This window comes from Vulpes vulpes, chromosome 3 (assembly GCF_048418805.1).
Source record: "Vulpes vulpes isolate BD-2025 chromosome 3, VulVul3, whole genome shotgun sequence".
Taxonomy (NCBI): Eukaryota; Metazoa; Chordata; class Mammalia; order Carnivora; family Canidae; genus Vulpes; species Vulpes vulpes.
The window spans coordinates 22,075,187-22,102,939 of record NC_132782.1 but is presented as its reverse complement, the minus strand read 5'-3'; the positions used below and the strand labels follow the sequence as shown (position 1 = coordinate 22,102,939).

At 35.7% G+C, this 27,753-nt stretch overlaps 1 protein-coding gene across 1 annotated transcript in view; it reads right to left on the bottom strand.

Annotated features, from left to right (window-relative positions):
- Positions 1–1,937: 1,937 nt before the first annotated feature.
- The window catches only part of AGPS (alkylglycerone phosphate synthase), a 131,529-nt gene continuing 105,713 nt past the window's right edge, over positions 1,938–27,753 (bottom strand). Inside the window, exons 18-20 of the mRNA XM_072752024.1 lie at positions 24,661–24,760; positions 21,701–21,758; positions 1,938–7,588 (exon numbers count right to left, since the gene is read on the bottom strand). Coding sequence (XP_072608125.1) covers positions 7,467–7,588; positions 21,701–21,758; positions 24,661–24,760 — 280 coding nt within the window. The 3' untranslated portion in view covers positions 1,938–7,466. The remainder of the gene's footprint in view (positions 7,589–21,700; positions 21,759–24,660; positions 24,761–27,753) is intronic.

Genomic DNA, 27,753 nt, shown 5'->3' with positions numbered 1-27,753 from the left:
ACTATCTTCTCAGGTGTAATGTGGATACAATGAGGTATGAAAGATGTGACAGAACTATGTAAGAATGGATGTGAGAGGTTGTCCATGAGCCAATACTAGACCAAATCAACATCACATCAGAGAATGGGTTTGAGTATACTGAAAATGAGACATGCCCCTGAGGCCAAACACAGGAAAAATAGATGGGATGACACAAGGACCTCACTTGCCTTTCTGATGGGGTGGCACAGGAAACTTGATCAAGCTTCGTCAAAGGATCTCAGTCTGGCAGCTTACAACGTTAAGTACATTTATTGCATGTTTAATGTTTGTCTGAAATAATTTACTCACTGGGGGGAAAAATGCCTATTTGTGGACAAAATGTAAAGTGGACAACAGCATGTCAAGTGGAATAGCTGCCTGAGCCCTGAATGCTCTTTCATGGATGTGTTATTGGACAAACCGTTGTGTACTAGAGCTCTATGCCATTACTTGCAAGAGAGTCCAGACATATACATGTCTCACTTCTATTAGGACCCAAAACAGAACGGAAAAAAAATATTCTGGATGAGTCAAGATTCTAAAATTTTGAAACTCTAGAATTAAATCCAGCAAGATACAAATTTTAGTAAGGATAAATACAGGTAATGGGACTTTAAAAAAATCAGACTCCAGGGAGATGTGGCCAAAACAGCATATGCAGAAAAGACAAGCTTTGTTAAATTTAAATTCAGTGTGAGATGACAGTGGAATGTCCATAAAAAAAAAATGCATTCATTAGTGACTCCAATAAGGAAATCATTGGTACTATGGCACATTCAGGCCTAGACACCTCACTTCAAGAACACCAAAGAGGGGATGCCTGGGTGGCTCAGCTGGTTGAACATCCAACTCTTGATTTCAGCTCAGGTCATCTCAAGGGTCATGGGATCCAGCCCCAATCAGTGTGGAACTGTCTGAGATACTCTCTCTGCCCCCTCCCCTGCTTGCTCTAGTGCATGTGCACTCTCTCTCTCTCTTAAAAAATTTTTTAAATTAAAATTTAAAAGTGAATTAAAATTTTGGGGCACCTGGTGGCACAGTCGATTAAGCACCAACTCTTGGTTTTGGCTCAGGTCATGATCTAAGGGTTGTGAGATTGAGCCCTGTGTCAGGCTGCTCAGAGTCTGCTTGGGACTCTTTCAGCCTCTCTCTTTGCCTCTCCCCCACCTCGAAAATAAATAAATCTTAAAAGAAAAAAAAATCAGAAGCATATGTGTGAAGAGAGACTGGGATGGTGAAGGGTCTAGAACTCACAGGAGCAAAGGCTAACCGGAGAAGATGTGGGAGGATATGAGTTGCCTTTAAGCACTGGAAGAGCCTGTCTTCAATAGAGCAACTGGACAATTCTTTATGACTAAGAGACAAAGGTTACACCAATGAATAGAAGAGGAAGATGGGTTTCAGTCTAATAAGCAAAAACCTCTTAATACCTGAGGATTTCAAGTTGGAAAAGGCTTCCTGGAAAGGCAATAAATTCCCATTTGGTCACAGCAAATGTTCAGGAAAACTCATTATCTGTGGCCTGGGGTATACGGGAAATTAGACAATTATGTTTAGGAAAAGGTAAGATGAGAGGATTTCTAAGGTTCATTCAGTCTAAGCTTATATGAACCAAGGAAGAAAACTTTAATTAAGAGCTGAAGTCTTAGTGAGGTAAGTGATTATGTGAAATGTCCCAAGTAAGATTAAGCTCAACAGGCTTGATCCTCAGTCATTTCAGAGCCCAGAAAACTGCAATCTTCCCTCTAGTACAGGAGTCACGGGCAGGGACAAAATCAGTATCTGTGCACACATCCTTCACTAATAGGCTACTCATGGGTAGAGACTATATTTTATCCATTCTGTCAGTACAGCATGATGCTGCCAACAAAGGTTAAGTGAAATCAATATGAAATAAGCAACAATATCCATAACAATGGTTTTGATATTGTTTTATTTCTTCCCAGCACATCTTAAAAATCACACATGGGCATTTGCTTATAGAACAGTACAGTATCAGAAAAGCAATCAAAGGCGAATCCAAACGCACACCGAAAGCACACACATAGACTATGTTTTGAGCCCTTGTAGAGAACAGTATGGCTCAGTCTGAACTCACAAGCTGTGCTGAAATCCCTCAGGAATTTCCCTTCCCGCTAACACAGCAACGTTTAAACTACAAATGTAAATTGTATGCATTAGTTACAGCAATAAAATGGCTTACATACAAGAGCTTACCCACATGTAGTTCCCAAAAGATTACTACAGTACTGGCAGGAATATGTACTGCCTTGGAGGAAGACTCGGGATAAGATATTATTCAAGTCAAGTTGTATCGGAGCCAAAGTATTTCACAGGCTTAGCAAAAAAAGGACAAAAATTAAGAAATATAATCCACATATATTTCTCATAAGACTTATCATTGTCCAGGAACAGAAATACTCTTTATTCTGAAGGCACCATCACAGAAAAAAAGACTGACACACAATATAAGGACTAGAGCCCCCCCACCCCCCACAGGCCCTGCGCTCCTCAGGGAGCTGTGTGAGCTAATATCCAAAAGCATGTAGTGGGTGTCTCAGGGACTGAGTGAATAGGCCACATCCACGAAGCCACATCTTAGGGCTACTAAGTTGGGACAGTAGGAATGAAAATCTAAGAATGAAAGTACATATAAATTCTATCGACTGAACGCATATATGCAGTACAGGTCCACAATATCATTAGTGAAACAGACTAGAATAGGTGATCCAAACCCACACTGTAGAAAGGATTTTCCATGTTTCTGAATAGAACTGCTTAATTCCTGACATATTCTTGAAGAGGACAAGCCCTGAACTACTAAACAATCCCAGTCTTTAAAGACTTATTTATCCTCTCCCTCTCATTTTAAACAATGGCTATTTCATGGAAAAAAAAAAAAATCCCAACAAGGCACTGTGAACTTTTGGGGATATTCTTTATGAGGCCCAAAAAAATAATTATTTATAGAAACTGTATACCAGTACAAGCATTTCATGTCCTTTATGGATAATGTGAACATGATTACCTTAAGGGTTAAACAACAGGTTTCACAGGGTGCTCATGTTGTTCATGAAAAACACTGCTAACAATAAGATGCCTGAAAACAGGTATACGTGTTGCTTAGAAATCCACACTATTTTTTTTTCCTTCTCTCTCCCTTTTAGATTTGGAAGTTGAGTCTCTGAAAAATGTTCTTAATGATGCGTGATGTATTATTTTTCTTCCTTGTGGGGAAAAAAAAGTATAAAACAGTTTCCTTCAGGAACCAAAAAAGAAATCTTTTCATGTTCACAGAACTAAAGTTACTTTATTCTGTGATGGTTCTTTGGCTTGAGTGTTCAATATATCAGTGGTCCTTACTCACATTTGTTAAGGAATTGCTGTGGTTAAGAGCGCAGTGCTCATTCTCTGAGGATCTTCCTAGGTTCAAAGGAAATGCTTCAGGCTCAGAGGAGATAAACACCTCCTAGGAATATAACATTTATTTAAAAAATAATTAGAGTGATAAAATCTAACTAGCCATATTTTAAAGGGACTTGATTATGCTTCATTAATAAAATTATAAAATTTTGTTTTCAAATCGGCAGAAATATGAAGATGAAAAAATAAAAGAAAAACCCATATGCAAACAGAACAAAGAGCTTCCCACTCCCTTTGAAGAAAACAAAAGCTCTTAGACCTGGGTGCATTTTATTAATAATATAGGTTTCTATAACCTGTTGATGTTACAAATAGTTTTTACAAATTCCACACTAAAGACAAACAGCGTGGTTTAGGAAGCAGAAAGCTTAGCAACTTATATCTTTCTTAGCAGACACTCGATTCAATATTTTTAAAAACTCTTACATTTTCTGCATTTCAGCATCAATGTATACATTATTTCCTTTTCAGGACACTGAAATTATTAAGAATTCAATGAATATATTGACACATGGTTCATGTGGAGCCTTGAGCAAAGCCACGCTTTCCTAACTCATAAAGCCAAAGGTGATTCTGGATTCTTCAGTCCAAAACTAGCACTTTTTATTTTCAGCTTTTCTCCCACCATGAGCTAAACCCTAATTAAAATCAAAGTCGCCAAAGATTAACAGGTAAACAAAAAGCTATTAAAGCTGTCCTTGATGCCTATCTCAGTGTTTCTTAAAACGTAGAGACACTTTCCACAGCATTCCATTTTGGCTGCTTCAAGTGCCAGCCCATGCAGTTTGTGAATCAATCCATAATAAATAACCATTTGTATCCTACGTTTATATAAATAGATGCTCAACCAAACCCAGCCCCATGTGAACAGCTAAGTTTATACACTTCAGCTTGGACCTACAGGGCTTCTTTGATCAGCTATGGTTAAGAGTTGTAGCTATAAAAGAAAATGACAAAGAAAAATCTCTGGAGCCAGCATGCAGAAAGGCATTTTCAAAAATGTAAGCTAGGACTTAGCAGTTACTAAGAGAATATCCTGAAAACCAGGTTTCCTTGCAACCATCTGTATCTGACACAGGATACCCACTGATGGAAGCTCATCCTTTATTGCGCTTTTGTTTTCCAAAATATGTCAACACAACTATGTGTACTAGAAGGCTTCCAGCTTCATAAATAACTCTTTAAATAATAGTACTGTAATATGTAAGCATTTAGGAAGTAAACTTCCAATCCTTCTGAAGAGAAAAGAATTCAATCTTCTTTCTTTGTGGTAAAATGCTGGGCACAATAAACACGTGGCTTCTACAATTCTTACTAAACTAAAAAAAAGCTCAAGTTACTCAGTATAAGATGAAATTCGCTTATGCACTGTATTTTGCACCAAACATTAAGGCAACAGTTTCTCTAAGGGTCAATAAAGCCTGTTCATATTGAGTCTTTAGTATTCAATGCCACTTCTCACTAGCAGCAAGTTCCTAGTCCCACTAAAACCTCAACCCAAATGTGACATTAACAAATACTAGAAATATGACTAACTTCAGAAAGACAAGTCAATGTTTATGCTGTACTAAAAACCAAATAGGTTATGAGCTTTTAAAATTTTAAACAAACTTATTCAAAGTGAGTTTAAAAGCCTCACATAAACAATGTACTCTAGGCTTTAACTTTTATGAAGCCATTTCCAGATATTTCAGAAATATGAGGCAAGGTTTAAGTGCTTCTGTGCATAATCAAGAACTCAGCTCTCCACAGAAACTAGGTACATGCCAAAGGTACCTCTCAGAAGCAAGTGTGAGAGAAAGTGGGGAAGAGGCTTTCTGATTTACTAAATCAGAGTGAAACAGCACAGCACTGATGAGTGTTCATGTGTTTCAAAATAATCCCTGTAGAAATGATTCCAACAACAGAATGTAGTCATCCCTATAAAATCAAGATTGGGAGTCCTGCATACATGGAAGAAGAAAAACAAAGACATAAATCACTAATTTCCGTAAGGTTCATGTAGAACAGTGAACACAACAATTTTCAGTTGTGACATTTATAGTTTCCTAATACCAAATACAGATTTCTGAGGTTGTTGAAATCTGAACTCCCTGGGAAAGAATGTTATAACAATCACGTGCAAAGGAATGGATCTTCTTATGAATCTGTAAATTTTATTTAAAAAATTACTCAGAAACATGTATACACTCCAGTGAGATACTAGTACTGTATTAAATTTTACATTTTGATCATCAGTTAGAGAAATTACCTTCATTAATAGATAGATGCATTTTATAAAGCTGAGATTTTTATAATTCTAGAGGCAAGTATAATTTCCTCATCAAGCATCCAACTATTTCAAATATTAAGGGCTTTTAAAGCTAAGATCTGCTGAAATTTTATAATTAAAAATAAATTACCAAAAGAGAGGCAGCTTCTAACAAATATTTAGTTTTTGTTGTTAAACTGATATTTAATTTTGATTTGCTTACAGATTTTAAGTTTATTATTTTGAGGCCAATTTTATTAAAAATTGTTGATCATTTTGAAGTCTTAAAAATACCATTTTGTCAATTTAAATTTTCACTTTTCTGGTTAAGTATTCTTCAGATATAAAAGGTATCAAACTGCCCAAAAATACTTTGGAGCTGTTGACATAGACAGACAGTGTGTCCTTTTAAAGGATTGTCTGTATTTTGATTTACATTATCTGATCAAATATTAATTTTTAGAAAATTATCAAAAGTTAGGTATTATATTAAGAAAAGAATCCATCCCAAAATGTGAATCATGAACCTTGACAGACAGTGATTCAAAGTAATCATTTCACTTATTTTAATATCCAGGTTTGAATGTAAAAATGTTCGCTCAATGTGATTCATGTTTTCCCTATTATTTAAGAAATAGGATATTTCAAACTTTTGATTATGGTATGTGTATTAATCCATTTTTTCAAAATTTAGGTTAAACCAGTAATTCAAACAAGGTGTTAAATCAGTATTAAAAACGAAATGGAAACTTTACTTTTATTTGAAAATTTATCATGTTTGGGTTAATTAAAAAAAAATTGTCACTGAAACTTGAGGTTTTCAAATTCAATAGTTAAATGATAACTGTGTTTCATTAGCCAAACAATTCTTTGAACTGGAGACATTAAATGTAAGGAGTCTTCCTTCTTCTGCTCCTGTTGCAGCTGCTTCTGCATCTCAGCAACAAGAATGTGAAATCAGAAACATTAGGACTCTTAAGCTGAATAAAGGCATTCATTTCAAGGTTAACCTGTTCTTCACATACAATGAGTGATAAATCAGCTTTTCTCATAAAACATATGATGAAGGAACTAGGATATTACAAGAGGTTATCTCAGTTATACACATACAACTTATACCTCAGTAGAAACAGAAACATGGAGAACAAAAACATGTCCCCTAACAATAATTTTTAGACTGATTTAAGGTTCTATAACTATATACTAATTTCAAAGAAAAATGTAGACCAAGCACCTCACAGAATCGAAGGTATCCTAAGTTAACAGGTTGCCTATATTCTTTCACGAGTATTCTCCTCAATGGCCTACTCACACTAGAATGCACTCTTAAAAAACATACATGTGTAATCACTCCTCAACGGAATCCTTCTCCAGATACCTGCTTCCCAGAAACGTCCTTTTAAAAAGAGGCTAGATAAGCAGTGGATGACACCAAAATCCACCTTCATTACCAAGGGGAAGCATCAATATAGAACAGCTGGCAGCATCTTCCTCTGAAATAACAACTAGCAGCCTTGTGTTGCCTTGACTAAAATTTGAAATGATAACCAGTTGGCGGTAAACTGATACACCTACAATGAGAGAGATTTAGGAATACCATCTGTCAATCCATGGATGTAGAAATAAAACAAACACAGAATGAAACAACTTATTTTAAACCAACAAACAAATTTTGCTGAAATACAGTCCATGATATATTTGATTACTGGTATAACCATAGTTGAAGACTTTAAAAAAAAAAGTGACATTTTTCATAACAACAGTAATTGATTTATAAAAGGTTTTTGTTTCCAAAGATGTTATTGGGGTCCACATACTCCTTGACAGACTTCAGCATCCCAAAGCCGACATCAGAGATACTTTCCTTTAGCCACTGCTTCCGTAACTTGCCCACTGGAAAAACAAAATCAAAAATGCTTCAATATACACTATGAGGCTGGGAACCAATCAATCTTGTGACCATGAATGAACAAACACTGTGTGATAAATGCTTTTATTCAAAAATGAGAAATGTTTTGCTTTATTTGATTTATTGAGCCCACCAGACTATCAAGCTCATTAAGCCCAATGTATTCCCAGGGGAAGCCTGAGCTCCACAGTGTCTCCTTTCTCTGTAAACTATGAAACAGAGATGAAGGAAGCTTGGGCTGAGATGGGGGCCCACTTTACAAATAACAAGATGAGAAAAACATGCATTTCAAAAGAACCCACCCTCCTGTCTTAACTACCAAAACACACCAAAGGTCCAGAGAAAATGAAGTTAACTAAAGAAAACATCATCTCCAGATGAATTTGTTGGGAATATTATAGCAAACATGGCAGGATATATATCCATAAAATATTTTAAAGCTTAAAATAATTAGGAAAACTGAGCCTCTAATGTATTTAAGAAAAAAAAAAACCTGGTTATGAAACTTTCATTTGCATTTTATTTTCATATTAATTTTAAATAAATTTACATGTTCCCAAGTAATGGTTATTTTCTTCCTATTGTTTTTGCAGAATTAGAAATTTTTTTAGGCATTAAATAAATCAAATACCTAATCCATTTTAAACTTAATCTTCTACCTTTATACCTTGTATAATGTTCCCCTCTCTGTTCTAGCTCTTGCTAATTTGAGAATAATGAAGTAATATAATGATCCACTGCATAAATTATCTTTTTAAGGGCACCCAAGGAAAAAACAACCTCTAAAGAGAAATTCTCAATTTTGATATCTTAACTTGCTTTGCATTAAGAAAAGCAAAGCAATATGCTAACTTATCTGTGGCAAAATGAATAAATCTTTAATTTACAGATAGGCTTATTTGTGGTTAGTACTTTTCAAATATATTATTGTAATAATTGAATTCAAATGGTCATTTTCCACTAATGTTCATTAATGATCCAAAGTCATCAACAGTGATTTAATTGGCCAACCAAAATGGGAAACCTCCTTTCATTAAAGCATTCAGCCTGTCATTCTAAAATGCAATCTCATTTATCAGGCTGCGGTGATACACTGTAGCATCTGCCATTTGGAACCTTAAATACCATTTCAGGCTCAACTCAAACCATCTTTTGTGTCCAGTTCTCCAGGAAACCATCCAATTGTCATTAAAATTACAGCATGATATCCTTAACAAAATATTTCTGCTTGGCTTCTAGAGATAAAAAAGTTTGGTATTAAGATGGGGAAAATGAAAGGCAGCAGAAAAAAAAAATCTTGAATTCAAAAAGAAAAAAAAAATGTTTAAAAGAGCTCTAAAACCAGAAGCCAAACAGCACAGATTCTTATTCACACGATCTCTCCCACCTAAAAGTTGTTCTACTTGGTCCTCCTCCTATGTCCCTAAGGGACAACTCACCACAATTTGTTAGCCTTGGTTTTCTCATCTTCAAAGGGATTGGAATCTATGAGGTCTTTCACCTCCCACAGCCTATGGCTTTAAGCACTCAAAAAAGTTGCAAATGAGTTATTTTCAGATTTGCTCCAAGAGATTAAAAAAAAAGCAACTACTTTGGGAGTGAGGAAGTCGATTATAAGCTACCCACGCTAAGGCAGCTCAGGAGAAAGGGGTGAAGAGCAGTCAGTGCTAGTCTCCACTGTTATCTGTAATATAGTTTCACTGAATGTGTCCTGTGGTTATGGATGTAATTGTCCTGAAAAGACTGCAAACAACTGCTCCAACAAGATGGAGCACATTAGGACCTCAGCAGGATGCCCAACAGCTAGCTTGTCTGCCTGGTTTTACACCTCTAGTAATAATGCAATTCCACAAGGAGCTGAACCATCGTCTGAGAAGCCACCCAACAGCCACTGCATATTTAATGAAGTTGCTCACCAAGCGCTGGAAAACAGAAGGTGCTTGGAGTGCATCATTAGTTCTGTCAGAAGGATAATTTACACATCTATCTTGTCAAATTTTCTATGGTTTATACTTTTACAATAATCAATCTAACATACATTTGATTAGTGAACTAGAAAGTAAAAAAAAAAAAAAAGGCAGTACAGACAGAATGGCTGTGGCCCCTCTAAACATATTTAATGAAATAGTTTAACCCCTTGATTGCAGAGGTCTGTGAGCTTTCTCTGTCAGTGAGAACAGAATTTGAACTGAGGTCGGGAATCATGGCCTATATAATTAAAGCAACTAGGAATCTTTCTAATTTTGCTTAACAATTTAAGTCAGCTACACTGTAGGATAAGTGTACAGACAGAAAACACAGTTTAAGTAAAAATGCTCGTTCATTTAAGATGATTACTGGGAACAGTCTTCATAAAATTCTCAAGAACTTTCTGTGGCTATCTTAGATGAATCAAAAATCAAAACAACATACCAAAGACCATAATCTCAAAGAGAGATCGCACTTCAAAGTAGAAGCCTTTAATTCAAGAGCTAAACAACAACAATAATAATGCCCTTGGTACCATCCCTACTTGCACTGCTGAGGCAATCTGAACCTGGCTTGACGGTACTGGTCCAGATACATGCAACATACATGTGCACAAATATATAGTCGTGGCTTAAACATTCATAGAGCTCATTTCAGGAATGGAAGAAATGACACTCTGTCCTTTGTGTAACATGCCATATTGGACGAGGGGAGAATGGACAAGAATAGCAAATAACAGGTAGGCAAGGACTATTTCAGTATCCCTTGTGTGTATAGTTATTCATGAAAAGGCATATGCACATTCTTACCACATGAAGTTTATGCTTCTTTCCATTGTGGGATATTCATGACTACTGACTCAACTAAATTCTTTTGACTTCTGATTTTCTAGAAGTATAAACCTAGTCTGAGAGCCAACACTAGAACTACAGAAAGCCAAGACAGGGATCTTGCACTCCACAATTCACAATTATTCTAAATATATGATGCCCAAAGTACTTATGTCAGGTTTTTAAGAGTCTTGGATATTTTTGAAAGATACAAAAAATACAGACCAGCTAGATGCTGAACATTATAAAAACTAATGGGAAAATTCTTTTCGCTTTTAAGTTCAAAGTGGAATTCACCTTTTTTTTTTTTTTTGGAATTCACCTTTTTACAATTTAATATCTAATGATATATGTACAGATTGGGTAAGACAAGTATTTTATGTTATTCTACAATATGCAGTACATTTTTAAAAATTTACTTTTGGAACAGAGGAAACGGAAGCCTTTAGGGACAATCTTTGAAATCACATGTTCAACAGTCCTCTTTGGATGCTAACAGCTAGAAGAAAGAATGTATTTTGTGGTATGAATGACCAGACATGTATGGGGAGTACTAGGACACTGGGTGTGAAAAATGTGGACATGGTAGCCAGCCTAGTCACCAAAAATTATTTGGAACTACTCTTTGTGGTCTTAGGGTCTGGAGACTTAACAGGAGCTACCAAATAGTCCTGTTTTATTTATTTTTATTTTTACTTTTTTAAAAAAGATGTTATTTATTTATTCAAGAGAGATTCAGAGAGAGAGGCAGAGACAGACAGACGGAGAAACAGGCTCCCCATGGGGAGCCTGATGTGGGTCTTGATCCCAGAACCCCGATCACACCCTGAGCCAAAGGCGTCTAGACACTCAACTGCTGAGCCACCTAGATGTCCCAAATAGTCCTGTTTTAAAAGGGAGAAATCTGGGGTCTGCTAGTTAGAATTCTTTTTAGCTAAATGGAAAACTTTTTGAATTATGAGTTTGATTATAAGGTTGCAAAGATTACATGCTTATTTAAAAAACAAATTATGAAAACAGACTGTACACTGAGAAGACTACTAAAGCTAAACTCAGAGGCAGAATTTAGCCAAAGTGAAAAGCACCTAACCATTATTAATATATAACAACTATATTTTGAAAGTTCTAGTTTGGACATCCTGGATATCACCTTAGCACTATTCTATAACTCAGATCTTAAAAAGGAAATCTAGACTTAGCTGCTTGTATGAGTGATCTGAACATTAACTTTGTATTTCAAGTTTCAATTAATCCAATCAAACTATAGGTGGATTATGTAAGGAATCAGTGCTAGAAGATGTGTTGGACCTAGCCCAACAACCCATGCCAGTTGAGGTTCTGGCCCCATAAAACTTGTTAGGTACTGACGAGAACAGAGAACACGGACAGTTTCCACTTTTTGAGGTGATCTGACTGCAATGATGCTTCTTTCAGAAGGAAGATTTCAACATGAAAAGAGAATATAGTCGTCCATGTATTTGTGCTATTCAGCACACTTTTGTGTGTGTACAGTTTTGGTAGAGGTACATGCTGAATGTTAGCTCACAGATCTCCAACTGAGCGTTGCTAATATTCAGGCTTTAAAGCATATGAGATGGGACTATGCCTATCCAAGAGTTTAATTTAGTGCTTTGTGGATACTTAAAGTCATGTTTCCATTTCTCTTACAGATATTTGACTTATTTTCTACTAATGAAACTTTCAATATTGAGATGACAAACTCACAGACACAACAGGCTTTTAAGAAAGCACTTAAAATCTAGTAAGATTTTTCTTTTAGCAAATATTTAAGATGTCAATTTTCTTCATGCTAAGATTTCATCTGTGCAGTTCACACAATAGTTCTAAGACCTTACTGATTCTTGAATAGGTTTTTAGAGATTATGAAATAGAATAAAAGTTTGAATTACTAGGGTGATAACAGATCACAGGAGATCTGTCTTCAGAACATAATCAAGTGCTAATTCTGCTACAATTTCCCCATAAGTGGCTTAACATATTTGAAATTTAAACCCAAGTTGTCAATTAATGCCTGTACAACAGAGTAAAAAGCAAGTGAATGGTGAAATAACAGGAGATAGATAAGGGCAGAAAAAGGTAGAAAACATCATATGCTCCCTGAGACTAGGGCCATGTTTTATTAATTTTTGTAGTTCCATTATAGAACAGTATATGCCACATAATAATTCTGCTTATACTTGCCTTACATTTCCTATATTCTGACATTATTTCTTAGATATAATTAGAACTATTTTACAGTAGCTAAAACAAGAGGTAAGTCACAGAACCTAAAACTCTTTCCTTCAAATCTCTAGGATTCTTTGGACCCTACCTGTGGTTCCCACTGGGGGCAATTTTGCTCTCCAAGGTACATTTAGTAATGTCTAGAGACATTTTTGGCTGTCAAAACTGGGTTGATGTTACCAGCATCTAAAGGACAGAGAGACCAGGGATGCTGCTAAACACCTTAGAATGCATAGAACAGCCTCTAGAACAAAGATTTACTTGGCCCAAAATGTCAACAATGACCAGAGGAAGAAATCCTAGACTACGTGCTTCCAAGGGGCTCTTAGAGGCCAAACAATTTCCAGAAGTACGACATACTTTCGCTGCTCAACCAACTGGATTACTAGCAAACGGCTTACTCATTTGCAAGGTGAACTTGCTCTAAATTTGAGGCTACTGACCAAAATGAGAGAAATTCTGGAGAAAGTAGTAGACAGTAGTCACATCTGAGAACATCAACCATTGGTGACAAATGCTACTTTATTTTTTTTTTTAAGATTTTATTTATTTATTCATAGAGACAGAGAGAGAGAGAGAGAGGCAGAAACACAGGCAGAGGGAGAAGCAGGCATCATACAGAGAGCCCAATGCGGGACTCGTCCCAGGGTCCCCAGGATCATGCCCTGGGCTGCAGGTGGCACTAAACCGCTGCGCCACCAGGGCTGCCCAAATGCTACTTTATTTTGAAAGTTAACTCCTAAAACTTGAATTTAATATCCCTTAAAAAAACAAAACAAAACAAAACCTTGTAAGTCATTTTTCGGACCATTTTTCTAGCCAATGGGCCAATATATATACGTGAAATAAAGCTTCACAGCACAATTCAGTACCATTCTCTTATGACAGAAATGTTCTTTATCTGCACTATTTAGCACAGTAGCCCCAACCCACATATGGATATCAGCACTGGATATGCGGCTAGTGCAAGTGAGGAAATGAATTTTTAATTTTAATTAATTTTTTTTTTAAGACGCAAATGTGAGGGAGGGGTAGAGGCAGAGGGAGAAAGAGAATCTTGAACAGACTCCACATCTAGTGCGGAGCCCAACATGGGGCTCAATCTTACAACCTGAGATCATGACCTGAGCTGAAATCAAGAATCTGATGCTTAACAGACTAAGCCACACAGGTGCCTCTAATTTTAATTAATTAATTAATTTTAATTAATCAAAATTTAAATAGCCATAGGTAGCCTAGTGGCTTTTATATTAGACAACATAGAACAACATTAAAAAAATTTTTAACTAAACTCACTTTTAATAGATTCATACCTGAAAATATCTATTAGGTTTTTTTTGTTATGCATTTTTAAAAATTTAAAATCAACTTAATAACATACAGTGTATTATTAGTTTCAGAACAGAGTTTAGTGATTTGTCAGTTGCATATAACACCTAGTGCTCATTACATCAAGTGCCCTCCTTAATGCCCATCACCCCGTTACAACATACCCCCACCCAGCTCCCCTCCAGCAACCCTCAGTCTGCTTCCTAAAGAGGAGTCTTTTACGGTTTGTCTCCCTCTCTGATTTCATCTTATTTTATTTTTCCCTGTCTTCCTCTATTTTCATCTATTTTGTTTCTTAAATTCCACAGATGAGTGAAGTCATATGATATTAGTCTTTCTCTGATTTATTTCATTTAGCATACTACCCTCTAATTCCATCTGCATCATTGCAAATACATTCCAATGGAATGCAATACATTCCATTTTTTTGATGGCTGTATTCCATTGTACATTCCACTTATTCCGTTGTATATATTACAACATGTTCTTTATCCATTCATCTGTCGATGGAGATGTGGGCTATTTCCATAGTTTGGCTATTGTGGACATTGCTGCTATAGACATTGGCATACAGCTGCCACTTCGGATCACTACATTTGTATCCTTTGGGTAAACACCTAGTAGTGCAATTGCTGGGTCATAGGGTAGCTCTATTTGCAACTTTTTGAGTAACCTCCATACCGTTTTCCAGAGTAGATGCACCAGTTTGCATTCCCGCCAACAGCCTAAGAGGGTTCCCCTCTCTCAGCATCCTCATCAACATCTGTTGTGTCCGGAGTTGTTAATTTTAGCCATTTTGACTGGTGTGGGGTGGTATCTTATTTGATTTGTATATCCCTGATGCTGAGTGATATTAATGATTTTGAAAATATCTATTAGTGTGAACTGGTACAGCCACTGTGAAAAACTGTGTGGAGGTTCCTCAAAGAGTTAAAAAAAATAGAGCTACCCTATGACCCAGCAACTGCACTCCTGGGTATTTACCCCAAAGATACAGTGAAACACCGGGACACCTGCACCCCAATGTTTATAGCAGCGTCCACAATAGCCAAACTGTGGAAGGAGCCTCAATGCCCATCGACAGATGAATGGATAAAGAATATGTGGTCTATATATACAATGGAATATTACCCAACCATTAGAAAGGACGAATACCCACCATTTGGTTCAACGTGGATGGAACTGGAGGGTATTATGCTGAGTGAAGTAAGTCAATTGGAGAAGGACAATCATTATATGGTTTCACTCATATGGGGAATATAAGAAATAATGAAAGGGATTATGGTGGAAAGGAGGGAAAATGAGTGGGAAAAATTAGAGAGGGTGACAAAACATGAGAGACTCCTAACTCTGGGAAATGAACAAGGGGTAATGGAAGGGGAGGTGGGCAGAGGGATGGGGTGACTGGGTGATGGGCACTGAGGAGGGCACTTGATGGGATGAGCACTGGGTGTTATACTATATATTGGCAAATCGAACTTCTATATATATATATATATTAAAAAAAGAAAGAAAATATCTATTAGGATTAACTATTTGCTAATCACATGAAATTACAAAAGTTAATTATTCTCTAACAATCTAATAATGTAGTACAGGCATTCTCAGACTAACAAACATCTTACTTAGAAGAGTGTGGGACATAAAATTGCTGGGAAGAAAGCTCTCTTTAGAGGTCCAAAGAAAAGTATTAGTATCTAAGCCACCTGTTCTATGATGGTGATCCAACTGAAGGTGTAAGCTACAACAGGTAGCTTCTGTAATTGCTTAAGTGGAAAGACACAGAGATCAATACATTCTTAACAGATTTTCTGTCAATTCTCAAATCTGTATCTTGGGTGCCCGGGTGGCTCAGGTCATGATCTCAAGATTCTACACTGGGCTCCCTGCTCAGTGGGGAGTCTGCTTCTCCCTCTCCCTCTGCTTCTCCCCCATCCCCCACTCATGCTCTAATAAGTAAAAAAAAAAATTAATAAAAAATTTGTTTAACCTATGCTACAGCTGTAATAATTAAATGTTCAGTGAAATTATGGGTTAATTGGCTTTTACAGTCCAATCTTGAAATCTATTTACAGCATTACATCAGTGGAAAAATATTATAATCAAATAATAAGTTTTGTGAGAAGAAGCCAGTCACAAAAAAGAAACCAACGGGAAAAAAAATTAAAGGACAAAACAAACTATCTGCTATATTATGGTAATCTGATATTCAATACTGGAAAGACTAGACTCATCTGGTAGGCACCTAAAGATCAAAATTACAACCAGGATGTTGACATTGATATAGTTAAGATACAGAACAATTCCATCACCACAAGGATCCCCTGTGTTGCCTGTTTTAGTCACCCCTTCCCACAACTGACTCCTGGAAATTGATTTGCTCTCTATTTCTGTAATTCTGTCATTTCAAAAATGTCATAAAAATAGAATTACACTGTATGTAGTCTTTTGAGATTGGCTTTCTTTTTCTCATCATAATTCCCTGGAGAGTCATCCAAGTTGTTGCATGCACTAATAGTTGGTTCCTTCTTGTTGCTGAGGAGTTGCCCATGATATGGATGTACCAACCATTAGTTGAAGGACATCTAAGCTGTTTCCAGTTTGGGGCTATTCTGGGTAAAGCTGCTCTGAATATTCATCCACACAGGTTTTTGTACAAACCTAAGTTTTCAATTCTCTGGTATTCAATTCTCTGGTATACATAAGAGTATAACTGTTGGGTTGAACGGTAGTTTGCATGTTTGATTTTATAAAAAACTGCCAAAGTATCTACAGAGTAGCTGTACCACTTTGCATTCCTCTCAGCAATGTATTATTTGTCTAGTTTCTTCATATCCTTACCAGCATTTGATATTACCACTATTTTTTAATTTTAGCTTTCTGATAGGTATATAGTGATTACCCCTGTGGTTTTAATTTGCATTTTCTTAATAGCTAAGGATACTGAACCTCTTTCCTTTTTTTTTTTTTTCAGGGGTAATACAGAGTTTATTGAATTAGATTTTTCTATTTACAACTGAGATCTGAACCTCTTTCCATGTGATTATTTACCATTTGTATATCCTCTTCAGTGAAATAATTCTTCATATCTTTTGCCCACTTTCTAATTGGATTGTTTGCATTTTACTCTTGAGTTTGGTAATTCTTTACATATTATAGGTATAGGCCTTTTGTTGGACATGGACATGTAGTTTACACGTTTCTACTACTCTGTAGCTTATCTTTTCACCCACTTATCAGAATCCTTCATGGAGCAAACATTTTTAATTTTGATGGGATCCAATTTATCAACTTTTCCTTTAAGGGACTGTACTTTTGGTGATCAGCCTAAGAACTCTTTGCCTAACTCTAGACTCTGAAGATTTTTTCCTGTTTTCTTCTAAAAGTTTTATTATTTTGTACTCTACATTTAAGTCCATTATCTATTTTGAGTTAAGTTTGGTATAAGATCCTGAAATTTAGGTCAAGGTTCTTTTCATTTTTTTTGCCTATGGATGTCCACTTACTATAGCACCATTTGTTGAAAAATTATATACTTCCTCCACTGGATTGTTTCTGTATTGTTGTCAAAATCAGTTGGACATACTTGTGGGGGTGGTTTTCTATTCTGTTCCATTGACCGGTGTCTCCCTCTCTCTCTTCCAACAGCAGAGTCCTGACTACTAGAGCCATAAGTCTTGAAATCAAGTACATAGGCTCCTATGACTTTAGTCTTTCTTTTCATAATTGTTTCAGTTATCTAGTTCCTTTGTCTTACCATATAAATTTTAGAATAATCTTTTCTATGTCTACTAAAAAGTTTGCTGAAAAACTTTTTTTTAAGATTTTATTTATTTATTTACTTGAGTTAGATAGTGAGAACGAGAGCAACTGTAGAAGCACAACCGAGAGGGAAGGGCAGAAGAAGACGGAGAAGCAGACTCCTCGCTGAGCCCAGCGTTGGGCTCCATCTCAGGGCTCTGGGATCATGACCTGAGTGGAAGGCAGACCTTAACCATCTGAGCCACCCAGGCACCCCAAATTTTGCTGAAATTTTAACATGAATTGCATTAAACACATAAATCAATCTAGAAGGAAATGATCGTCTTTGCTATGTCTAGTTTTCTACCAATCCATGAACACTGTCTCTCATTTAGGACTTCTTTAATATTTTTCATCAACATGCTATAATTCTCAGACTACAGACCCTGTATATATTTTGCTAGATTTATGCCTAAGTGTTAAATTTATGTTCACTTCATTTTCTTTGAAGCAACTGGAAATGGTATTGTATTTTAAATTCCAGTTTCTACATGTTTGTTAATATTAGAAATGTGATTGATTTTTGTGTGTGCTCTTAAATTCTGCAATCCTCCTGGTCTTGTTTTTATAGATTCTATGGGATTGTCTACATAGAAAATCATGGCATCTATTAAAGCAAGAATTTTCTTTCTTTCCAACATATATGTCTTTTATTTCAGACTATGGCTTTAACAAACAGCTTCAAAATCAATCTTTTGCTCATTCTTTTGAGTACTCTCTCTTTACTTTTAAAGTTTTTGATACAAGTAGGTTCTGTTAAGGACACAAAAAAATAAAAAGCCCAAACAAACCTTGGAGCAGCTGCCTCACAATTATTCTCTGAACAATAGGAAATAATTTTGGTTAGGTAAAGACACCAATATTTAAATTAAGACTGGTTTTATTTAATCAAAGAACTGTACTTCTTGACAAGGACTTAGGTATAATTTTAGCCAATGAGCAACTTAAAAACTTAAGTCATAAATTGAAATTAAGTACATGGCTGATACAAACTCTTTAAACTGACCAGCTTGTCAGTTACAAAAACAAGCACTATGAAGATTAAGTTAAACAGGCTTTATATTTCCTATAGCCTCCAGTTCCAGACTACATCTGTTTTCTTTGATACACAAAACCAGAGTTAAAATAGCTCCATTTATCACAGCATGATTGTAGGCAGACAAACCAGCCTGTCTGTTTCCAGATAGTGAAAGCAACTGTTATTAATCACAATTACAGGCCAAACCCTCTAAGAGAAATTGCATCAATATTCTCCCAGCCCCCAGCCCTTCTACTCTCACAATCAAAACTGGTACTGAGAATGTCATGACACTGCCTGAAGGTCAGTAAATACAGATGTCACTATGAGGTCAACTTGAGTTTTAAGTTCAGGATGTAAATTAAGGAGAATCTTTTCTTCACATTAAAAGAAGTGATCTCTCCAAAAGCTCTATCATTAGTAAAGCTTAGCAGGACAATTAAACCCATTCTATTTCAAATTTATATAGAAAGGTTTTATGAAACTACCAAACAGCACAGGATATTTGACATTTACAAATTAGATGATTAACTTTAAGCAGGAGGCATTTATGAAAATCGACATTTTTGTATAGCATATTTTATAGCCACGAGTGTGAAGGAAATTTCTCTTTCATACAGATTATAATAGAACTTCTTACAGAATGAGACCAACTGCAGGTTACAATTGAAAATGTTAGGACAATTATTGTTTGTATCTTTTCAATGTAAACTCTAACCCTTTTTACGAAGGTTAAGAACAAACCAGAGTTTCCACTTGGAATTGTCTATTGCTATCTTTTTAAGCTACTGGGTTTTTTTAAGCACCTACTACATGCAAGATACTTCAGATGTTTTGCATATATTATCACATGTAATTCTTATAATATACAAGGTAGGTACTATTATTCTTAATTTGCAGAAGAGAACACCAGCTCAGAGAAGTTATTTCCCTAAGGTCACATAGCTAGTTAAGTGCAAGAGCCAGGAGTCAAATACAGATTTGATTCCAAAATCTGTGTTCTTTCCCCTCTGTTTACAAGCCTCTCGACCTTTTACTTGCTTTAGGACAAAGTTTCAATTGAATCTTATATACATACTGCATCTATGGAAGAACACCAAAATGGCTGCTGTTATATAGTTGTAGAGAAATGCACATTATTTTACCTCACTTTTTTACTGAATAAATGGCTCTAATACAATTTCTGAGAAACATTATAGAATAAACTTTCCATGATTAAATATGACCCTATATGCAAACATGGCCTGCATATTAAATGTCTGAAGCCAAATTAATAGTGAGACTACAGCCATTTTAATATGAAAGATTCAGAGCTGTTTGAGAACTTGCAAAACTGCCTCAAATTCTGTGCACTTGGGCACTTATCCACTCCACATATTTCACATATTCCTTCTGCTATACAGAAGGGCCAGTAGTCAGTGTTCTAGGGACTGAGAAAACACAGTGCAATAAACAAGATAGTCAGTAACCTCACTGAACTTATTCAAATGAGGAACACAGAAACTCAACCAAAGAACAAGGAAGACACCTCTAAGAAGGTGACCTTTTTATCAGAGAACGAAATGATGGAGAAAGTGGGCCATGAAAATATCTGGGGGAAAAATAAGAGCAAGAAAGAACATCCAAAGAAGAGGAACAAACAGCAAAGGACTTGCAGGGGCATGGGGGTTAGTATGTCTGAGGAATGGCATGAAAGCCAATGTGGCTAGAGTAAAAAAGCAATAAGAGGTGCGGACAGGGAGACGTACATGTGTATACCCTGAGGGTCCTGACAAGGAGTTTGGATTTTATTTTGTGTGTGAGGAGAAAACACTGAGTTTTAGAAACGATTGCTTTGGCAGCAAAAGCAATGACAGTAGGGGAGCAGGAGTGGAAGCAGACAGACCAGTTAAGATGCTACTGCAGAAGTCTCAACAGGAAGAAATAATGATCTGAACTAGAAGTCCTGGTGGTGGTACTTTCTGGTCGTTGAGAAGCATCAGTGTGTTGTCAAGTCCTAGGACTAAGGTAATCACTGAAGGAGTGAACACAGGACAAACTGGCTTAGGGCCAAGTCCTAGAGAACACTCTGATATTCAGTAGTTTAGAAGAGGACAGGCTGGCAAAGAGAAAGCATCTTCATTTTACTAGCACATATGAAATTAAAATACACTTTGTATGTAGGCTTACCCAGTTTCTTTTTCTAAGCACTAGAGGATATCAGGAAGTTTAGAGTTTGTATCTATGCAGTTGTATTTCTGAGTACATAGAATATAAAATATGAAAAATATGATAGAAATAAAAGATTCCTATTTAAATGAGGCAAAATCTCTTAATAAATAAAATAATATGCAATCAAACCTAGCTATATTCAAGTTCAAGCCAATAATTTCTAAAAAGTAAATCATTTATCAAACTTGGAGTTGTCAACAAATAAAGACCATACAGGCCTAGAACCTGAAAATGCACATAAATTATAGAAGTTTTATGGTAACATGATCTGACCTGCATTTGTTTTGTTACCTAATACTGACAACATGTTAGGAACCTACAATCAGGAAGCATAAAAACAACCAGAAAGTAAAAATGATTTACATGCAAGAGCTGAGAAAACAATGAAATGTCTATGATGTGGAAATTAAAATGTTGACTCGTTTCTGTTTTAACATCTAAAGCATGGCAAGTAATTAACTTCGTGTCTAAATTAGAGAAATAGAGGTTTTATACCTTAAGAGAAAAACTCTTAAGAGAAAAACACTCTCTTAGTGTTTCTTCTGTTGGTTACTACCACAGCCTAGGCTACCCCAATGACAGACACACAAACTCTCAAGAAATATCAAGTGCCCTCAAATTACATACTGTTATGGCTCTCCTCAGCACTTTATCAAATGAATTATTTTCAACAGTAGAAATATTAGAAATTCTACCTCCGTGGTGATGGGACAGGCTCCCTCCATTAGCAAGGATTTCTTCTCTAGCAGCTGCCTGTATTTGGAAACAACACAACAAATAGTTGCAACTTAGGTTTCTCTTTGAAGTGAAAGAGTAAGACCTAGCTCCCAAAGGAGGCACATATTTCCTGGGTTAAATAACAAACTGGAAAACGAATTTTCCTTTCTCTTGGGTTAACTACGTTTAAAAAGCAATTAAAATATGTAGCCTAGCTTTATACGTGTTTTCCTAGTGAATGGTCACAATGTCTACAATAGTCACTTCAAGATTTCTAAACAATGACAAAATGATCAACTCAGGGGCAGTACATTGTTAATAATAATAAAATGTTTTGTAAAGACAGTAAAGTCCTACTCTGAAGTAAACATCTCACTATACCAATAAATGTTAGTAATTCACATTTATTTTAACTGCTTATTTTAACATTTAACTGCTTATTTTATGTCCACAAAAGTACACTGAGCAATTTACCTGTAGTAACTCATTTATTTTCCATTATAGCCTTATGGAATAATTACAATTATCCCTATTTCACAGACAAGGAAAATGAGGGTTGGATGGTTAAGTTACTATCAAATATCATAAAGTGGGCATCAGACCCAAAATTACTTACAAAGCTATCAGAGATCAACCAGAAAAGCCCTTATGGAGAACATTTCTTAGGTCAATGTCTCGGGACAAATTACCTGTCAGACCTATGGATATTTAAGTGCAAAAACCCTTGTTTTCTCCTCCTAACATGTTCGGTCTTGTTTAAGCTCCTTATAGAGCACTAAGGTTTGGCAACACTTTGAGACTCAAACCATAGAAAGGGTTTGGTTGGCTCTGTCCTATGCCTTCTTTTTTTTTAAACAGCTTTTTTGAAGTATAATTGAAATACAAGAAACTGCAGAGATTTAAAGCAAAATAGAGAATGGCTTAAAGTGCAGTGAAAAAAATGGGAACAAAAGTAGAATTATATTCACTTTATGATACACTAGCCATGAGGTGAAAAATCGACAGTGCCTAGAACTTATCAAAATTACTCAGGTGTGTATAAACTATTAATAGTTAGGCCAGAGTAAAAGAGGGCCCAAGCAGGACAGATGGACCACATCTCATTGCAAAGTAACTTATATAACATTCATCACTCAGGCTTTAGAGTTTTTCAAATGAATTAAAAATATGCTACCATTATATCTTCTAACAAATTATTTTATTTTATTTATTTTAAATTATTTTCTTTTTTTTATTTATGATAGTCACAGAGAGAGAGAGAGAGAGAGAGAGAGAGGCAGAGACACAGGCAGAGGGAGAAGCAGGCTCCATGCACCGGGAGCCCGGCATGGGATTCGATCCCGGGTCTCCAGGATCGCGCCCTGGGCCAAAGGCAGGCGCCAAACCGCTGCGCCACCCAGGGATCCCCCTAACAAATTTTTTTTTTTAATTTTTATTTATTTATTAGTCACACACAAAGAGAGAGAGAGAGAGAGAGAGAGAGAGAGAGGCAGAGACACAGGCAGAGGGAGAAGCAGGCTCCATGCACCGGGAGCCCGATGTGGGATTTGATCCCGGGTCTCCAGGATCGCGCCCTGGGCCAAAGGCAGGCGCTAAACCGCTGCGCCACCCAGGGATCCCTAACAAATTATTTTAAATAACATTTTGGGCAGCCTGGGTGGCCCAGCAGGTTAGCGCCGCCTTCAGTCCAGGGTGTGATCCTGGAGACCCGGGACCAAATCCTACCTTGGGCTCCCTGCATGGAGCCTGCCTCTCCCTCTGCCTGTGTCTCTCTGCCTCTCCTCTGTCTCTCATGAATAAATAAATAAAATCTTTAATAAATAACATTATTTTAAATTTAATGAATGATTAAATTCATTAAACAAACGATTCTTTAAAACAATAACTACTTGAAATTAGTAGCACTTAGAGAATAACAGTTTGAATTGAAGAAAAAGGAATCGTTTCACTCTTGTAGTAGTATAGAGAAGTAACCAGAGGGCAACCAAAACGCTACAAAGCTAAGCTGATGGAAAAGTACTCAAACTTTTGAGGGTGATAGGTATGTTCATTATTTTGACTGTGGTGATATTTTCACAGGTGCAAATATGCAAACTGTACACTTTAAATCTGTGCAGTTTCCTGTATTTCAATTACACTTCAAAACAGCTGTTTAAAAAAAAGAAAGGAGGTATAGGAGGAAGCCAATCAAACCCTGTCTATGGTTTGAGTCTCAAAGCGTGCCACTGAAAATCACTGAATGGTTCTACCTATGGAAGGTATGCAATAACACTAAGACACTAGGTTTTAAACATTAGTTTAGACACTAGCACGCCTTAGGCTTTAACAAACCTCAGTCTCTTCCCAGTTCCTCCATAGTCTAGTCTGTCTCTCCAACTCTAGGCATAGTTGTATGAGAAATACTGACCAGCATATAGAAGGCTTTATAAAAATTGGAACCTGCATGCTATTCAAAGAATAGAAACTGGCAGCAAATGAACCTCAATGGCCTATGCATAGCAAGAGTAAATAAAAATTTATAAACCTAAAATGAGGGCATTACAGCAACACAGACCAAGAATATTAGGGCTGCTGACCTCAATTGCAGCCACGATCAGGAAATGGGTGAACTGTCAGAGTACTATCAAGGATTCCTACGGTCCTTTGTTACCTAAGTTTATCAGGTCTTACAGACTATAAGTAACAACCAAAGAACCACAGGTTACAGAATATTAACTTTAGAATATGGATTGTAATATCTATAGAGAATATTAATTTTAGACTCAAGATTCAGTATACAACTCAGTGCACCAAATATACTTCTCAAGGCTATATGGGCTACCAACCCAATAAGCCAGTGAGTGATTAACAAGAGTCAAACTAAAATTCATACATTGATAGGAAAGTTTATTTAAATTAATAAAAGAATGTAAGAGTATATTCATGTATGCAGAATTACCTCGGTTTGTTCAAACACAGTCAGTGGGTCACTTATTCCCCTGTAGTTAAAGGCAAAGTAGAAATAGATACATGCACCTGCATCATAAATCTGCGTCACCCTAAAAAACAAACAGACAATCCCCACAAAGCTTTAAGTTAAGTGAAATCAGATTTAACATATAGAAATTTAAAGGTAAAGTCATTTGATTTAAGTCATAATCTCATTCTCTACCCAGTCTCTTAACTCCATGGAAGGAATGGAGATTGGCTGCATGAAGTAAATACAGGAACTATTCACACTGTTTTTAACAATTTTTTTTGGTAAGTCTGGATTATTACCCAAAGAGTTTAAAAAATTAAAAACAATGTAAATGTTTCTCCAATTAGCCTGAAATAAATAAAAACCTCATTTCCTTCAGAAGGGTTTAGGCTTTTGAGGGTTTTTTTTTGTTTTTTGTTTTGTTTTACAAAGTATAGGGAAGTTAAAGAAGCCCCCAAACAGACTAGATGGGACTTGGTGATCCATTATAACCTTCTAAACTTCCTCAAAGTCAATAAAAATAGGTATGAGAACTTAAAACTTAGAAATAGGAGAAATGTTCAAATACCAAAAATGATCAGGCTGGGTAAAATACAGCATCTTCACTAACTTCACATTAAAAATTATTAAGAACTTTGGAAACAAACTGAATGATCATATCAAATGCAATGACATGGCTTTAAAATACCGTCTCTGAAGGTTTTAAACTCTGGGCCCCATAGGTGCGCATGTTGTATGTGTGTTGACAAAAGATACCAAGCACATTAGATTATTAAATCACATATATGATATATACCTGGGCTTTCAAAATGCAATTAGGTAAGGCATTTAAAAGAGGGCTAAGATAATCATAGTCAGATCAGTGAGTGCAATTTACAGAGGTTCCTACAAAGAATTTAATTTAACAGAAGGAGCAAATACTGAGAAAATACTCTTTTTACTACAACTATACAAATAGAATCTAATCTAAAATTTTAATGGCCTTTTAGGCCAAATGTTAGGTGCCTCAGAACAGAAGAAATGAACTGTTTAACAATGCTACTGTCAATTTGCCAGCTGTGTTTTTCTTCTAATGTTAATTCACACTCATAAAAAAGATCCCTTGAATGTTAACATTTTAAGTACCAGATTTACAAAGTTTAAGAAAAATTGGAGAGCCATTTTAACTATAAGGGCACTATCATTTAGGAATAACCAAATTTAAATAAATTGAAAGGATACCTGAATGAAATGAGTTTATCACAATTAGTAAAATATTTATCATTCATATTTGAATATCAATAAATAGAAAATGCAACTAAATATTAATAGAACATTGCTACCTTCCAACAAATCTAGGATCTATACCACAGAGTTCAGTTTTCAATAGTTAAGCAGGCTTCTAAAAGTCGTAGCAAAATTTCACTGACTAGTAACTCAAAAACAAAGTAAAAATAATAAACATTTTTTGGAAAACCTCAATTTGGATCTACTTCAGAAACTGACTCAGATCTACATCTTTTAATAGATCAATTCTATAATTTAAGACACTTAAACACTAACCTCTTCCAGAATCAACTGGACAAGTGATAGCATGCCTGCCAAAGTCATTATATCATTCTTTAATTTCTAAAAAATTTTTGGAGTTCTTTATTTATGTTAGACTCACTGGCTAGGAATTCCTTCCCATAAAACTTCTTCAGAAAATTTAGCGTTGGAGTTTCTATTCCAGTATACAAAGTATATTTTAAAAGAAATGAAATAAATAAACTCAATAAATACACTCTATAGCTAGTTATTTTCCTCGGGATCTTTGATTTCAATGAGCACTATAATTATTTCAAATTAAGTTTGAAATAACTTTTTTAAAAAACGTTTAAAAAATGTATCTCACACATTCAACATTTACATTCAACACACAATAACCTTTGGCCAAACTCAAGCAACTCAAATCAAACAAAACCAAAATCAAACTCTGACTGTTAGTTCTAACAAGTATGAGATAAAAGAACTGTATTTAAAATCCCCATTTACCAAAACCATTCAAATAATTAGATTGCACATTCTAAATTTTGATTTATAAAATGATTACAGAAGCTGGGCATATAAGCTTTTATCAGAAAATCATTCTTTAAAAAATAGCTACTTAATAAATGGCATACATCAAATACATAATAACCTTAGGCCTTATGAGTTCCTTCTGAAGAACCACGACTTGTGTTACTACAGTAGATGTCCTGAGGCAAAATATTTTACTTCCCAATAACTTTCAGTAAGTAGTGGTTTATCACAATGATATTCTCATAATGGAAGGGGAGAAGTCTAGAGAGATAAATAGGGAGGTGGGGCAGAAGGATGAAGAGGGGATAAAATCTATTAAGTTTCTACCTGATAAAACAAAGGAATAAAAAAATTCTCAACTACCCAAAAATATATACCATTATTTCAAATGTTTCAAATTTTATGGTAACAAATAACTTTTGGGTTCTTAGGCCTGATTGGCTTTCAGTATTATAAAAAGAGGCCTGAGAGACCAGATTGTCAAAAAAAGAATTAAGTATCAATTTAGGTTCATAACAGAAATAAACACAAATTTTTTTTCTTAGACTTTAAGGTAAAAGACTTATTTTTAAAGACATCTCCAAATTAAAAAAAGAAAGAAAGAATACATACACTCTTACACCTTTACTTGGAAAAGTTCCAAGATGAGTCACTAAGACACCAGTAGGTTTATTTACCAACTTATTAAGTTTTTTTATTGTACAGAACAAGGCACCTGTTTCCCCCTCCTTTAGATGTATCAAGTCAATAATCTCTATATCCACATTTTTAGCTTTTATGTTCTCATTCAACCCTGAATATACTTACTCAAAAACATGTTAATATTTAGGTTTGGTACTTCCTGAAATGGTCTTCAAACCCTGATTCTCTCTCCCACAAAGAAGCAAAAAAAACACAATTTCAAGTAGATCCTTCTAGTTGACATGAACATTTAATGTTTAAGAAAGACTCTTTCCTCAGATCTCATGTTAGAATTTTGCTTTCTTACCCCAGCAGAAGCACAAAAATTTAGCAAATTCTGAAAGATATCTG